At 40.3% G+C, this 15,430-nt stretch overlaps 1 protein-coding gene and 1 pseudogene across 4 annotated transcripts in view; one reads left to right on the top strand and one right to left on the bottom strand.

The window, feature by feature from the left end:
• Positions 1-15,430, bottom strand: part of Bmpr1b (bone morphogenetic protein receptor type 1B) — a 482,076-nt gene that overhangs the window by 178,939 nt on the left and 287,707 nt on the right. Inside the window, exons 1-2 of one of the 4 annotated variants that reach the window (XM_023700598.1) lie at positions 7,885-7,956; positions 7,653-7,746 (exon numbers count right to left, since the gene is read on the bottom strand). In XM_023700598.1, the coding sequence (XP_023556366.1) occupies positions 7,653-7,662 (10 nt within the window). In that variant the 5' untranslated portion in view covers positions 7,663-7,746; positions 7,885-7,956. Of the gene's footprint in view, positions 1-7,381; positions 7,445-7,652; positions 7,841-7,884; positions 7,957-15,430 lie in introns of those variants that run through there. The other 3 variants (XM_023700599.1, XM_023700597.1, XM_023700600.1) reach the window with 3 other exon arrangements.
• LOC101563575 lies at positions 10,081-11,291 on the top strand (annotated as a pseudogene).

Raw genomic sequence — 15,430 nt, 5'->3', positions numbered from 1 at the left:
ATATACATGCCCCTGAGGAATAGTGGGCATTACAGACGCACAAGCTCTCACACGGCCATGTTGTTCTGTATATTCAGTGTTCGCAGCACATCACATTTATGCTCCTGCAAAGTTGGTGCATGTACAAAACATGCCCAAGACCCTTTCGCACCTCTTCTTCCTCCCTCCTCTCTTCATTATCTTTGAGAAACAACTACTTCCCCCTTCCTATTATCTTTCATTTTGTTCTTCCATGAGGAACATGCACAGCGGTTCGTCTATGTAATTTAGAGCAAAACACCAAGTTAAATGCAACAACACTCTAAAATATTTATATGCTTAAACCTCATTTAACAAGAAACATGAGATTTTTATTCCAAACTGCTAAGATTTTAAAAAGGAAATAAAAATTGAGGGCCGAGGAGATAGCTTAGGACCCAGCTTGGATCCTTTGGTACCACATGCTGTGCCAGCCCCACCCTGGACCCATGGAGCTGGCCACTGAAACCATGTGTGGTGGTGTACACCAGTAATCCCAGCACTGGGGAGGCTGAAACAGGAGGATCACTTTGAGTCCAAGATGCAGAGCGAGACCCTGTACCAAGTATACAACTTAAAAAAAAGTTGAGGGCACAAGGACTAAAATTTATACTATGGGATGGATAACAAGATGAATTCACAAAATATATGGAAAAAGAGAAGAATTATTCAAAACATACTCAAGTACTTGGTTTACAAAGTCTTTGTGGGTCATGATATTAATAAACAATGAAAATAAGGAAATCTTTCCTATTTCTGAATATAAAAGTTTATAACATTCAAAGGAGATGGGAGAAATGTTAATTAGCTTTAAAAATAAAAATGTTTTAGAACACCCATATTTGAAAACAAACAAAATGAAAGATAATCAAAAGCTTGTGAAAACAGTTACCTTTAAAGAATTAAAATCCCAAGGAGTGTGGTTGAAGAGGAGAGCTCTCAGAATAAAGATCCTTCTATTTAATAAAAAAAAAGAGCTATTTTAAACCAAAGAGAGAAACACAGCTCCTGAGAGAAATAATAATCACATACATAGATTAATGATAAATAATAAAATTTCTTACAGCTAATAACCTGCTTAGATTCAAGTTCACTAGTAACTGAAAACATATATTAAATAAAATATCATTTTCTTTTATTATTAGCAAAGATTTAAAAATTATAAATCTCTTGACATAAAGGAATTTGAAAACACGGGTAATGCATATCCAAAGGGCAAGGCGTCAGTCCCAGGCAAACGTCCAGCCCCCTCACTGGCTGGGCAGTGCTGAAAGGCAGTCACTTTGATATTCACACAACAGAAGAAGACACGGCAGAGCGGAAACCAGAGGTTGAGGCTGAGGCCGAACCTCACCTGTTTGCTCAACAACTCTCTTAACCCAGAGGCCTTAATATTAATAAGCATGGGAGGGGCTAAGGATCCTGAATTGCTCTGAAGTGCTGGAGACAGGAATGGAAGAGCAAGAACTTGCTACACGAATTTGAATTCAAAATAAGCTCTTTTTATCCATCTTAACTCTTTTTATTTACATCTTTTAAATACAAGTAAACTAGAAAAGCATATCTGATTCTGAGTTTTGCTTTTCAAGTTTCTTTCCTTTTGTTGAGCAAAATGAAAAATCACTATCAAAGTTATAAAACAAGCATAACAATTATTCCCTACTGGAAAGCCTGAAATAGAATCAGCATAAAACATGTTTTAATAGTTCACTTTTTTTCTTCAGGATTATTTTCTGTTACAATTTAAAATTGTAACACAAAATTGCCCCCCAGATAGGGCTGGGGAGATAGCTCAGTAGAATAAGCGCTTGCCTGGCAAGTGCAGGGTTCTGAGTTCAATCCCAGTGCTGAAAAAAAAAAAAAAAAGTGAAATGCCCCCCAGAAAGACTGGGTGGCTTCTGGTGTCCAGGACATGATTGGACCCTCAGCACTCTAACCTTACCAGTGCGGGGAACTTGATTTGAGGGCAGTGCTTAGAGGAGACACAAACAGGAGGTGGGGTCTCTCCAAGGACCTAGAGGGCAGGACATGGCCTCAGGGGAACAGGATCTGGCCCCACCCCTTCTGCCCTGTCTGCTGCCCTCTCGCTGGGCTGCCTCAGCTTCCAACCACCAGGCAGTAAGCAGCTGCGCATCACCACACCCTGCCTGCCACCTTGATGTTCTGCCTCCACTCAGGCCATGGCGATGGAACCAGCTAGCCATGAACTGCAGGCATCAATGAACAAATCTTTGATTTTTTTTTTTTTTTTGCGGAACCGAGGATTGAACTCAGGCCCTTGCGCTTGCCAGGGAAGTGCTTATTCTGCTGAACCATCTCCCCGGCCCCAAATCTTTGATCTTGAGATTATTTATCCCAGATACTTTGTCACACCAATTGACAGCTAATACCTTGCCATGTCTGCACAATGGAGAAAAGATGGAAGGTTAGATCTAGGACTGTTTTATCAAAAAAAACCAGCAAAAATCTGAACCACAAGGATATCTATCATTAGAAAATACGCAAAGTAGGGCAGATGAGATAGCTCATTGGATTAAATGCCTGCTAAGGCAAGTGCAGGCACCAGGGTTCCATCTTTTGCACCACAGCCCACACCAGCCTTGGGGGTTAACTCCTATAATCCTGGCACTGGGGAGGCTGAAAACTGGAGGATTACTACCAGTCCAGGCTGAGTAGTGAGACATTGTACCAAATATATTAAAAAAGAACAAGAAAGAATATTCAAAGGGTTGTGTTTGTTTGGTACTAAGAATTGAATTCAGGACCTTGTGCTTGCCAGATATGTGCTTGTGCCACTGAGTTATATCCCCAACCCTAAAGTACTTTTAAGTAAAGTAAATAAATAAATAAATAAATAAACCTCCATCTTTTAAGGTCAGTACTAGTAGCTTTCACTGCCAGGAATTAAGAAATAATGCAAAGGAGTCCAATGTAATACAACAAGTTAAGCTTTCAGTGAAATATGCAGAATAAAAACAAAGCAACTATAACCAAAAAGAGAAGCTACATTAATAAAGCAATGACTTTATAAGTATATGTTTCTTCTTTAAAATCCAAAACTTAAGTAGTTACTTCATACTGTGATGTTTGGCAAGTTACAGTACCCATTTGTGTCACCGTTGCTTATCTATTAAAGGAAAAGTTGAAGAAGGCCTTTAAGGTTCTAATTTCATAATTAATGAAATTAATTTCTTCTTCTTTTCTCAAACTCTATGCCAAGCACAGTTAATAAAAATTTTTGATTGCAAGGTGAGTTGCTAAGAGTAAGACTTCATTGTTCCGGTAAAACTCTAATACTTCCTTCCAGCCATGAAGTTCTTTAGCCTTTCCTTGGTGAAGGTGGTGCTTTTTCAGCCTATGCTTGTTTTTGCTATAATCTTGTAATATGGAGGCAAGCTTGGGTTTCTGTTCTTACTGGCTGATAGAAATTATGTATGCTTCTACATCCAAGATCAAAGAAATCTCCATTTTCCCAGTCTTGTAGCACATGTATTATTTGATATGCCAGTAACATCAGTAAAACTTATAGCTTAAACTTTTTGCTAAGGAACCTTTTCCATATCAATTTTACCACCGGGCAACTGTGTGGACAAAATACATGTGAAAAGAAAGTTACATTACCAACTGTTCCAAGCAATGAAAAGGTTGCCAAACTTTTCTGTGAAAACACCAGTCTTGTTTTCATTCCTGAGACAGATACAACTCAAGGTTAAAAAAACAAAAGAGTCATATTTAATGTTTGGAAGAGGTTTATAAGACTTAAATAGTAGTGGAAAGTCCTGGTAGATTACACTATGAAGCAAAAATACTCAAAACAAGAAAAATTTTAAATTCCTCTAAATTGTGCGTGAAATTGTACATGTATGTCTGGCATACAAAATTTTCATATGCCAAGTCAGACTTCATGTGTGATATACAAAACATAGCTAAAGACAAAACACATTTTATTTTTAATAAATATAAGAGCTGAAAGAAACAGCTGCCATTTCTCAACTACTCTTTTAAACACTGACTTCCTTTCCTTTCAACATTTCTATTTTAAGAAGCAAATTCTTCTTTTGACTGAAATGGAGTATCACCTTTCAGGCTGAGGAGCTCCTGAGTGCTGATTTCCTATTATTTCCTTAAATCCTGGGTCTCTTTAACAGCAAATAAAACTTTATGGTATTCCTTTATCAGTAATGCAGGAGCAACTCTACTCTCAACCTCCAGGAACCTGAAGATGGATTCTTCCCTAAAGTGTTCTCAGGCCTTCAAAAGGTGTGACACTGCCTCATTTTCTGGGACATCTTTTGTTTTATCACAGAGGATAAGACAGCACCAAGAGCTGGTTATTTTGACATTTCCATCAAATTAATCAAGTGAACAGTATCGTGTGGCTGTGCATCCTGAATTTGCATTTGCTAACCAATATGATGTTGCACTTTTGTTCAATAAATATCTACTTGGGCTAATGCACACACACTCACACAGACTCTTGCGACTGATGCTAGAAAGAGAAACAAAACAATTCTTTTAAAAAGCACAACTGCCAGGCATGCTGGTGCACGCTCAGGAGGCTATGGCAATCCGATCACTGGGAGTTCAAGGCCAGCCCAGGCTACACAGTTAGACTATCTCAAAAAAAACCTAAACAAAAGCACTGTTATTATCCCCAAAGCATGTATTATTTATTTGAGGTACTTGCCATCAATCTAATCTAAGTTTTAAAATATATTAATATGTTTTGTTTCATTCAAATTCTAGAAAACTTGTTATATTCTGGGTCTTGTGGGAACAGAGGTGAACAAATGTAAAGACCTAGCTACACGTATCTGACAGTCTTATGTGGAAAGAGCAGCACAAGCTATTAAAATATAAAGCTTTACAAAGCACTGAGACAAATGCTTACAGAAGCCAAGCATCAGAGCCGAGCAGATCACACAGGGCTCTAGGGACAGAGGCCTTGGCTGAGTCTCAGAGGCGAGGTTAGTAAGAGGGTTCATGCGGTACAGGAAGAAGAAGGTGCAAGAGCTCATCCCTGGACCCCAGCACTCTGAGAGACTGAGGCAGGAGGCTAACAAGTTCCAGCCCAGTCTAGTTAACTGAGCAACTTAGTGAGATCCTATCTCAAAGTAAAAATATGAAGAGGTCAGAGGAGGGGGTAAGGATGAAGCTCATTCTAAAGGCCATGGGTTCAAGTCCCAGGACTGCCCTCCTATACACACACACACAAAAAAAAATAAAAAGTGAAGAGGGAAACATAGCTCCTGAGAGAATCAACGTCAGTACGACAACTGTTTTGTGAAATACACAATGTCAGAATTTTGAATATTGTTGGAACATGAAACAAAGGAAAAGAGGAATATAATTTTGGGGTTGAAAACAGGGATTAGGTAACCTTTGATAAGAATGTCAGAAGATGAATACTGAATACAAGTGGTAGCTAGATCAAAAAGATCTACAACAGCAAGAAGGAAGACAGAGGTCTGGGCTGGAGTGTTTGTGGGAAAGCAGTGTGTTCATTGCAGTAGCTGTTGTTCCTGTAAGGATGGTGTGGTAGATGGAGCAGGAGCTGTTAGAAAGCAAATAATAATGTTTCAAGCTAAATCCACTCTCCTTACTTTAATAGGTACTAGACAAAGAATACAAAAAGCCCTACATTCATTTTCATAATATGACTGCATAAAAATGTTATTTATGATATTCATGTTATTATGATAAATAACCAACACCAGGACTCACAATGAAGCCCAAAACCATGCAAGGCTTTTCAAGGTTTAAAACACTCAACCAATATAAAATCTGTATTGGATACTACCACACAATACCACAGTCACCTGCTTTTTTTCTCCTGTTTGAAGGAAAAAGTCTTTCGCTTCTATTCATTATTGTGACTTATTTTCAGTGCTTTCTACCCAAAGTTCTACCATGGTGGTAGTTCAGAAATAAGTCATCAGAAGGAATAAAAATAAAACCAATAAAAAAGGATAAGAAAGAGCAAGATATGTTTATATGACATATAAAGTAAAGATAACTGATCTCGAATAAAGAACTGAAATCATAATCTTGACCATAACATATTACTCAAAGACAGTAGCAAAGAAAAATCTGCTGCTGTCTACAGCTAAGTTAGCTCTTCATTTGCGGAATGTTCAATTAATTCAACCAGAGTTGCATTTTCAAAACAAATATATTGTCAAAAACTGGAATCAAAACCCATTAATAACATAGCTTTTAAAAATACAAGGGGAAAGCTTGATTGAGAAGATAAAATGAGCAGGAAGTGTTCAGATACACTTTATAGTTAGATATCAATCAGGTTAGCTTCAGAGCATCCATGACTTAATAAATTCTATTTTGAAGCAGTTTGCACCATTTAAAAAACTTGTACATGCATTCAACAAAAGTGATGTTGTCTAATTATTGGCCTCACTTGAAGAGTTTTATTCTACAAGTAGACCTCTTCCACCTGCTGCTTAGATCAGATTTATCTTACCTTAGAATAAGCTGGTCTTAGCACAACAGCCATCATAAAAACTATGTTAGAAGACAGCTCTACAGAAACATTAATGCTATTTTTGCTTTTAAATATTAGTGCAGAAAACCCCTTCAAGCTATTATCATCATATGTGACCTAACCTAGAAAGGGTTAAATATCATACTTATGTTAAAGGTACCACAATCTAAAAAACAAGAAAACTTTCATTTTACTGGTAGATAAATTTCTTCTAGTTAATTCCATAGTTCTAGCAAAGCTGACATCCTCATTCATAAGCAGTAAACAAAAACAAAAAGGTATATACATTTCAAGAGTGTTCTGACTCAGAAAAAGTATAGCAAACTATTTCTTCCTAACTCCTTCTGCACTATCATTTTGAATGACGATGTGGGATATGCAGAACAATAATGATAAATGAACATACTATGCAGCACTCTGAATATCACAGAAACATGTTTAAAAGGCTACACGCAATGAGAGACAAAGTAATATGCAACATGAGATATTAATCTTACTTTAATATTTAGTAAGGAATCTTAAAAAACCAGCAGCAAGTCACTTGAGCATGCAGTGACCATCTCCTAACTGCATACAATCTTCCATCCTTGGATCAAGATGACGACTCTACCTTCTCATCAGCCCTGGTTCTCCCTGTTCCCAAAGTAATGACTACTTCCCCTCAGCACACTGTCAAAAAGCTATACTTCTTCTAAAGAATAAAGGACCCCCACGCTGCTCACAGCCACTGCCACACTGTGACACTGCTTTATCGTCACACATTCCTGTAAACTTCCCCTCCACTTTCCTTCTACACTGCTTACTACTGTACCCTGCACTGCCACTGATGTCTTAACATTGATAGAAAAACAAGGAAGGATTTACCAACTACAAGACTTCAAGTCTGGGAGAACGGAGAAACTTACTGACAGGACACAACCTGCAGCTAGTGCGGAGAGCCGCTCTCGCCCCCACACCAAGTGTTTGTGCATGGACACAGCGCACACACAGCTGCACTGCCTTGAGAGCGCTCAGCAGCTGCCCCTCCTCGGCTGCCCCAGAGCCACACACCCCTCTGCTCTGCTCGCTGGTGCGGAGCGGCTGGCTGGACTCGGGGTTTATGGCACCCCCAAGACCGAGCTGGCTAATTACTTACCTCCTTGCATATGCAGGCTTGCTGGTTTAACTTTTTGTTTCCTCTCTTGTCATATCTCAGCACCAAATGGTTATGATTCAGCAGAAGTCTGAACCTGACAGTGAAAAAGAATGGAGTTGTTTTTTTTTTTTCTTCAGAAAACACTGGCAATTAAAGTTCCTCCACTGCGGCCAGCTTCTTGCCCTCCACGTCCCTCTGCAGGGCAGCTACGCAGTGGTCTATAAATACCGACCCTCACACTTGCGAGTGCTTCCCTCATGCATGGCACAGGTCTGTGTTACTGAACACCGTGCCCATCGCCAGCAAAGTTCTCAGCTGCTCAGACAGCGCTGAGGATTGGCTCACTACCCGGCAACCCTGTGCCTGCCTGGAAATACCATTTCGCTGCCAGCTTTACAGATGCTATAGGTCTTTCTTGAGGCCCAAATCAGGCACAGAGGGGCAATTATGAGGGTTGTCTAAAGAATACCACTTTCTTCAAGCAGGTGGAGAAACGGGGTTGGAGGAGAGGAAGACAAGAAATGCCACCTTTGTTCTGGCCAAATATACCACAGTCCTGAGCTCTTTATAAGTCACCCTAAAATGTTACTCAATCAGTCTTTATAAAACTTAATTATTACATATCATGAATGACCAAAACCAGAAAACATTTGTGTAGTTGTTTTAATATTATTCCTCATTAAAGCAAGGCTTCAATAACTAATTGGCTATAATGAGATGTTTTCAAGTAAGTTCATTTTCAGAATGATAGAAACACAATGAAAATATATTGGTCAGAAAATTATGTATGTGGTAAAGAAAAGTTAAATTGCAATCTGAAAATTGTGTGAATCAACATCCAACCAATTCTGTGACTTGTAATCTTCATGACAATTTCACTTATTTGACTTGATTTATTTTTTTTAGATTCAGGACAAAATTTAAACGATGACACTACAATATTCAGGTAATATAAGCAAGATCCCTACCACCTACTCCTGCACCTACAACGTTCACAATATGAATGATCAAGATGAACCAAGCCAGTATTTCTTACTTTTTTGTCAAGGACTACCATTTATTTGCCTCATTAAAATTTTATCTGGATTAAATCAAAGCTGATGGAATCTTTGGAAATAATCTGGTCACTTATTGTACAGATGTAAAGAACAGAGCTTCACTTTTTAGAAAGTCATTTGCAATTTCCTTAGGTCTAAAACTAAAGTTCTTGCCTTCCTGCTCCACTGCTGTGCTTCTCCTATGAGGACAGAGACTCTCAGAGTCACCTGAAGATGCATTTGCAGGGGCCAGTAAGATAGCACAGCAGACTAAAGTGCCTGTTTAGGCAAGTGCAGGGACCTTGGTTTGATCCCTGTCCCCACATGCTGTGCCACCTCCACCCCTAAGGTGGGCTGAACCATGCCAGAGTCCAGGCACAGTGGTGCACACTTGTAATCCCAGTTCTGGGGAAGCAGGAGGATCACTATGAGTCCAAGCTGTGTAGTAAGACCCTGTAACAACCAAATATAATAAAATTTTTTTAATTATTTGCATTGAAACTTTTATCAATAAATATAAACCTTATAAGCAGAAAGTCAACTAGTGTAAAACAAAAGTGTCTTACAGAATGGACAAAAATAATGTCTAACACTTAATTTTCAATCCATTGAAATCTATCTTTCTTGCTTAACAATACTTGTCCAATAAATCAACTCACTGCCAGGATAGGAATTTAGTTAAATCCTGAGGAGGCAAAAGTGCAACTCAGTGTCACTCGCAAGGCCCCTATGTGGCAGTATCCTGATGTGGTGGTGGGGTTCACTGCAAAGCTGGTGGCGCAGCAGTGAAGACCTCAGTGAAGCTGCAGGAGGCGGAGCAGCTGAGCTGTGCCAAGTACAGGTGCTATCTACAGGGCTTCTAGCTCCAGCCTGCACGGACACATGGGACTGCATGGGTGCTTCTCTGGAACATCGGGCGTGGCAAGGGCACAGTGATTTTAAAAGGGGGGAAAGGATCAGAGAAGGAGGAAGGTAATGAGGGATTTTATAAGCCAGTTAGCAAACTTGAGTTGTACAGAATAGGGTAGGCTACCAGTCATTAATAGTTTTTTTCTTCATAGACTCTTAAAGGATTTTTGAGAAATTATATAACCCTCACACATTACCATTATAACAGCTACAATTTTTCACCTATGATAAAGTATGTGTTTTTAAGATCTTTAGTATCTTCTCAACTGGAAAAGTTGACATTAAAATAGAACATATCGACAATTTAAATGCACTCAACAAAACTTAGGTCCATAATTTAATATGATCATTATCCATTTTTAAAAATATACAAATAGCATGTCTTTTGGTTGGAGCACTGCCACTGAGTCCGGATCTGAGAAGCGCTCACCCCAACGTCTGCCCCATGTGCATTCCTGGTTCCTTTTGGTTCTAAGTCCAAGATGGCCAGTCTCAAGGGTCAGCTGATTGTGAATCTCATTAAGATGAACAGGTGCCCCAGATTAAGATCCCACTTGTTGGGGTTGGTGCTGCTGGCATGGCCTGTGCCATCAGTATCTTAATGAAGGACTTGGCAGATGAGCTTGTTCTTGTTGATCTCATGGAAGACAAATTGAAGGGAGAGATGAAACTGCAGGGGCAGTTTCTCCAAAACAGCAGCCTTTTTCTTAGGACACCAAAAATTGTCTCTGGCAAAGACTATAATGTAACCACAGGTTATTATCACCGCCGGAGTACGTCCGCAAGAGGGAGAGAGCCACCTTAATTTGGTGCAGCATAATGTGAACATCTTCAAGTTCATCATTCCTAACGTTGTAAAGTACAGTCCCAACTGCAAGTTGCTCATTGTGTCCAACTCAATGGATATTTGACCCATGTGGCTTGGAAGATAAGCAGCTTTTCCAAGAACCATGTTATCAACAGTGGTTGCAACCCAGATTCTGCCCAGTTCCGCTACCTGATGGGAGAAAGGCTGGGTGTGCACACACTGAGCTGCCACAGCTGGATCCTAGGGGAGCACGGAGACTCCAGCGTCCCTGTGTGGAATGATGTGAGTATTGTTGGTGTTGCTCTGAAGAATCTGCACCCTGTGTTAGGAACTGATGGGGACAAGCAGCATTGGAAAGAAGTTCACAAACAGGTTGACAGTGCTTATGAAGTGACCAAACTAAAAGGGTGCACATCCTGGGCCATTGGACTGTCAGTGGCAGATTTGGTAGAAAGTATAATGAAGAACATTAGGAGGGTGCATCCAATTTCTAGCATGATTAAGAGGCTCTATGGAATCAAGGATGATGTCCTCCTTAGTGTCCCTTGTGTCCTGGGACAGAATGGGATCTCTGATGTTGTGAGGGTGACTCTGGCTCCTGAGGAAGAGGCACGTTTGAAGAAGAATGCAGATATCCTGTGGCCAATCCAGGAGGAACTGCAGTTTTAGAGTCTTCCAGTGTCACCATGTCACTGTCTAGGCTACAGGAGGGTTTAGTGGGAGTTGTGCCAGTTGTCCTTTTTATCTGACATGTGACTGAAGCAGCACTATTAAGATGGCCTGGGGAAAACATCAGTTTCCGAAAGTTAGAAGTAGAAATGGTTCACAAAACCCCACAGCTCTGTCCTGATGCCGGATACTGCTGCACTTGTGGTCCTAGTTAATATGAAGTATCCCAGCATCTCTGAGAAAACTCACTGTGCAGGCTCCAGTTACTCTTCAAACAGATGTGTGTTACTCAGTTACACGGCTTCACCCACCAACTTTGTCTGAACTTTCCCTAGTTGGTCACAGCCTGGGATCGAGTGTACAAATCCAATACTGCATGTCTTATGCATAACTGTCTTAAAAGATTTTATTTTGTGTAATATATATATATATATATATATATACACATGTATGTATATACATAGTACATTGCTGTGTAATGTAAAAAGGTCTACCTATGAACAGTGCAATGCAATGTCACACCAACTACAATATCAAATAAACCTTGAACAGTAGCTACTGTTAATGTCAAACAAACAAATAAAAAAACCAAATAGCATGTCTTTTAACAGCCAAAATATTTTACATTTTATTCCATTTTTTACCTCTATTTCCATCTCACACCTCATAGAATTTTCTATACTTTATAAACAATTATTTAATTATTTTCCCTAACATACCCTTCTACAATAAAAGTTGAACACATTAGTTCAAAATTTTAAGTGGTGAAATTTTTCTATGACTTCAAGTAAATACACCACAGTAGGATTCGGGACGGTTGAGGGTAGGTTTTTCTTCTGTAGCAAGAGGGAAAAAAATGTCATTAATAAACCATTGCTCTTAGCTGGATCAATACTAATTAAGAGTGTATGCAGAAATTGAGAAGTTGGAGACTGATCCCATTAAAACTCGCCATTCAACTTCTAAGTGCAACAACCCAGTCTGGAAAGGCGACACGCCATAGTGCAGACACATAACACCCCGGGACAGGCAGCACTATGGCAGGCTCTGTCATGGCAAGTTCCTGATTTCCAGGGGTCTCCTGGGGTGAGGACCCAGCAGGTTCGGCACAGGGGTTTTCTCTGCGTCAGCCTGTGATGGTGCACATGTGACTTGTGCATTTGACAAAACCTAGAGAACTATACGGCACAAGCCCAACCCTAAGGCACATGGAGAACTAGTGTAGTCTTTTCCCCTGTTTGAAGCATGTGTTCTAGTAGTAGGATTATCTTTTGTCAAAAGGCTTTTGCCTTTTGTAAAGTGAAACTTAGGTTCAAATTACGTGACTGACGTCATGAAACTAGTAAGTGACACAAGCAGGATTCAACGCAAATCTCCCTGACCAGATGACAGTACCATACTGTCTATCAGTCACTTACGTAAGCACCACAGGTTGCCCAGGCAGGTAAGAAAGCAAATGAAGTAGACTCCTCACAAGTCAGGAGAAACTGAGAAGGCCAGATCCAGCTTTTCTCTTGAGAAAATAATAGAACTTTAATATTGGGTGCTTAAAGCTAGCAGAAAGACAGAACTCACAAAATTTAATTAATGGATGAAATTAAAGTAATGTATGCTTTTATGGTTTCTGTCTTGATAGCTCCCCAAAGCCTCAAGCAAGCTCTTTTAGATGAGGCTTCCACAAAGGCAGCTGAATCTAGAGTTTATGATTGATCCATAGTGCATTGTTGGGATTAAGGGTGGGTAACTGGATTGGCACTGCCCTAATCCCAGCAGTCTGGATAATATAAAAGGGGCAGAAAGAAGCTTGCCTCCCCACCTTTTCTGTCCCTGTTGTTTTTGCTGTCTTAGCCTCTATGAACTGCTATTGCCCCTCTGCCATGCCACAATGCCTTGGAGCCAGCTGATCAGGGACTGAAACCTTCACAAACTATGAGCTAAATGAACCTTTTCCACTTTAACTTGTGGTGTCTGATGTTTTGTCTCAGCAACAAGAAAAGTAACTATGAAGTGTCCTAGTAAGAATAATTTAAATGGGTTTATCTTCAATGTGGCTGAAGGCAAGGAATGCATGGCTGTAACAAGGGTCTCTCTTTTGGGGGCAGCTGGGACTTTGCTCCTGTAATGGTTAGAGGAAGAGTAGCTTTAGAGCAGGGAACTGGCAAGAGATGAGCTGAGTTCTGGAAGTGATAAACTTGAGATTTTTGTGCTGTGTGTAAGTGCTCTGCTAACCAGCATCTGAAAGTGCCAGGCTATGACAAAGGCAGTGATGGCGAACCTTTTAGAACTTTCAGTGATGACAAACAGCCACCCACATCTCCACTGATATAGGAGAATAAACACTGCATCAGTTTGCCAGTCTTCCCTTCTCGTTTTTCTGCTCAAACACCTGTCCTCATATAGTCTGCACTCAATACAGGGGTGTTACCTAAAAACATCAGCCAGACATACTCCCCTTCTAGTCGAAATCCTGTGCTCCTTCCTCAGCTGACTCAGAATAAAAGCCAGAATCCTCACAGTGGTCTACAAAGCCCTGTAGGACATGTACCATCACACAGCACCAACAGACTCACTCTGGACTGCCCCACTCCCTTCCCTTCTCCCACCTTTCCAGGGCCTTTCTGTCCATTAGTCCTACTGCACTCCAGGTGCATGTCGAGCCTTCAGCTCCTCAAGTCTCTGTCTGCAACGCAGCATCTCAGCAAAGCCGAGCACTGCCACGTCAGTGAACACTGCAATCTTCCTTCCTTATTATTAGATTATTGACACCAGACTCTTTTCAGTAGCAAATAAGTTCAATAAAAGCAGAGACTTCAAATGCCAGATGTAGCGTTGAGCATAATGAATGGATAATAAATACTTGTTGGATAAATGAATGAAACAGACATTGGTAAGTCACACACAAGCACAGGTGGTTCCTGAAGCTGAGGGACTTCCAGTGGTGTGTGTGTAATGAGAAGTAATCCCGAATCAACACATTAAAGGTAGGTGAACAAGAAGCCTCACCAAGACTGCAAAACAACTATCATGTGATTAGCCGGAGAATGAGAAAAGGGTTAAAGAGGTAGGAGTGCTAAAGAAGGGGTAGTTAGCAATGCCAAATGCCAGGGGAAAGGCAGGGATTGAAGACTGAATGTGAGGGATCAAAAAAGGGCCATTTCATACAGCATTTAGACAGTGCTACGACATTAAGACCACAGAAAGGTACAACCTAAAAGCATGAGTTTCATGGTATAGGAATTATGCTTTAGCAAAGATGTTACAAGAAAGCAAGCCTTGGTGCCTACAGTGCTTCCCCTGGAGGTGGGGAGTTACTGTGTGAGAGAAATCAGAGGAAGTCCACTCCGAATGGGTTAGCCACAAAAAAGAGAAAGAAGACAGGCAGCGAGTCAAGCCAACAAAACAATAAGGACAGGAGGTATTACAGGGCAGGGTTCAGTAAGCGCTCTGAAGTCCAGGTCCCCATGACCTGAATTTTCTTCTTTATCAAATTAGACTAAGTTATATATGGGCCTTACCTGCTTCCTTAACAGAATTATTAGTTTAATGTTAGTGTTTGGGTCATCAAGAAGCACGGCCTCCACGAAACTGTCTCCACTCGTGACTGGACAGGCACTTAGGTTGGCTTCTTTGCTTCTTGAACATTATTAAAGCCCTAGCATTAGCATTGGCTTCAAGCTTTTGCTTGAACTCATGTTGTCATTACTCTTGGGCAGACACAAGTGAGCTAAGTTGCCTAGTAATTTGATGATTTTCATTTATATTTTTAAAACTTGTCAGACTTTTCCAATATAGCTGTAAGGGTCTAATTCATCAATATCTATATCCTTACCAAACACTTATAATTATCTCTTTTTTTTTATTACTGAGGATCAAATGCAGGACTTTGCACTTGACGGGCAGGTGCTTATGCTGCTGAGCTATCTCCCCAGCCCTACGTCTCTTCTTTATAGTGATACTGTTAAATCTGAATCATTATTTCATCATTTCCCCAATGATTAATTATGTTGAGTATCATATAATATGCTTATTGACCATTGGCTACCTACTCTAGTCTTCCTTTTTTTTTTTTCTTTTCAGTACTGGGGATTGAATGTAAGACCCTATGCTTGCCAGGCAGGCACTTATACTGCTGAGCTATATCCCCAGCCCAACTCCAGACTTCCTCAAAACACAATTTCAGAAAAATCTAGGACCAAATCAAACTTAAAATGTATGTTCAGGGGGCCTGCCCCTTAGCTCAGCTCTTTAAGTGTCTGCTTCAACAAGGCAGTCAGGCTCAGGTTGCTGTAGTTCCATCCCCAGAACTCAAACCAGCCAAACCTGCCCTGAAGGCATTCGGAGAGAAAACGAAAAAA

Source organism: Octodon degus, unplaced genomic scaffold, assembly GCF_000260255.1.
Source record: "Octodon degus isolate 3935 unplaced genomic scaffold, OctDeg1.0 scaffold00125, whole genome shotgun sequence".
Taxonomy (NCBI): Eukaryota; Metazoa; Chordata; class Mammalia; order Rodentia; family Octodontidae; genus Octodon; species Octodon degus.
The sequence above is the reverse complement of the archived record's forward strand: the minus strand, read 5'-3'. Positions and strand labels throughout refer to the sequence as shown.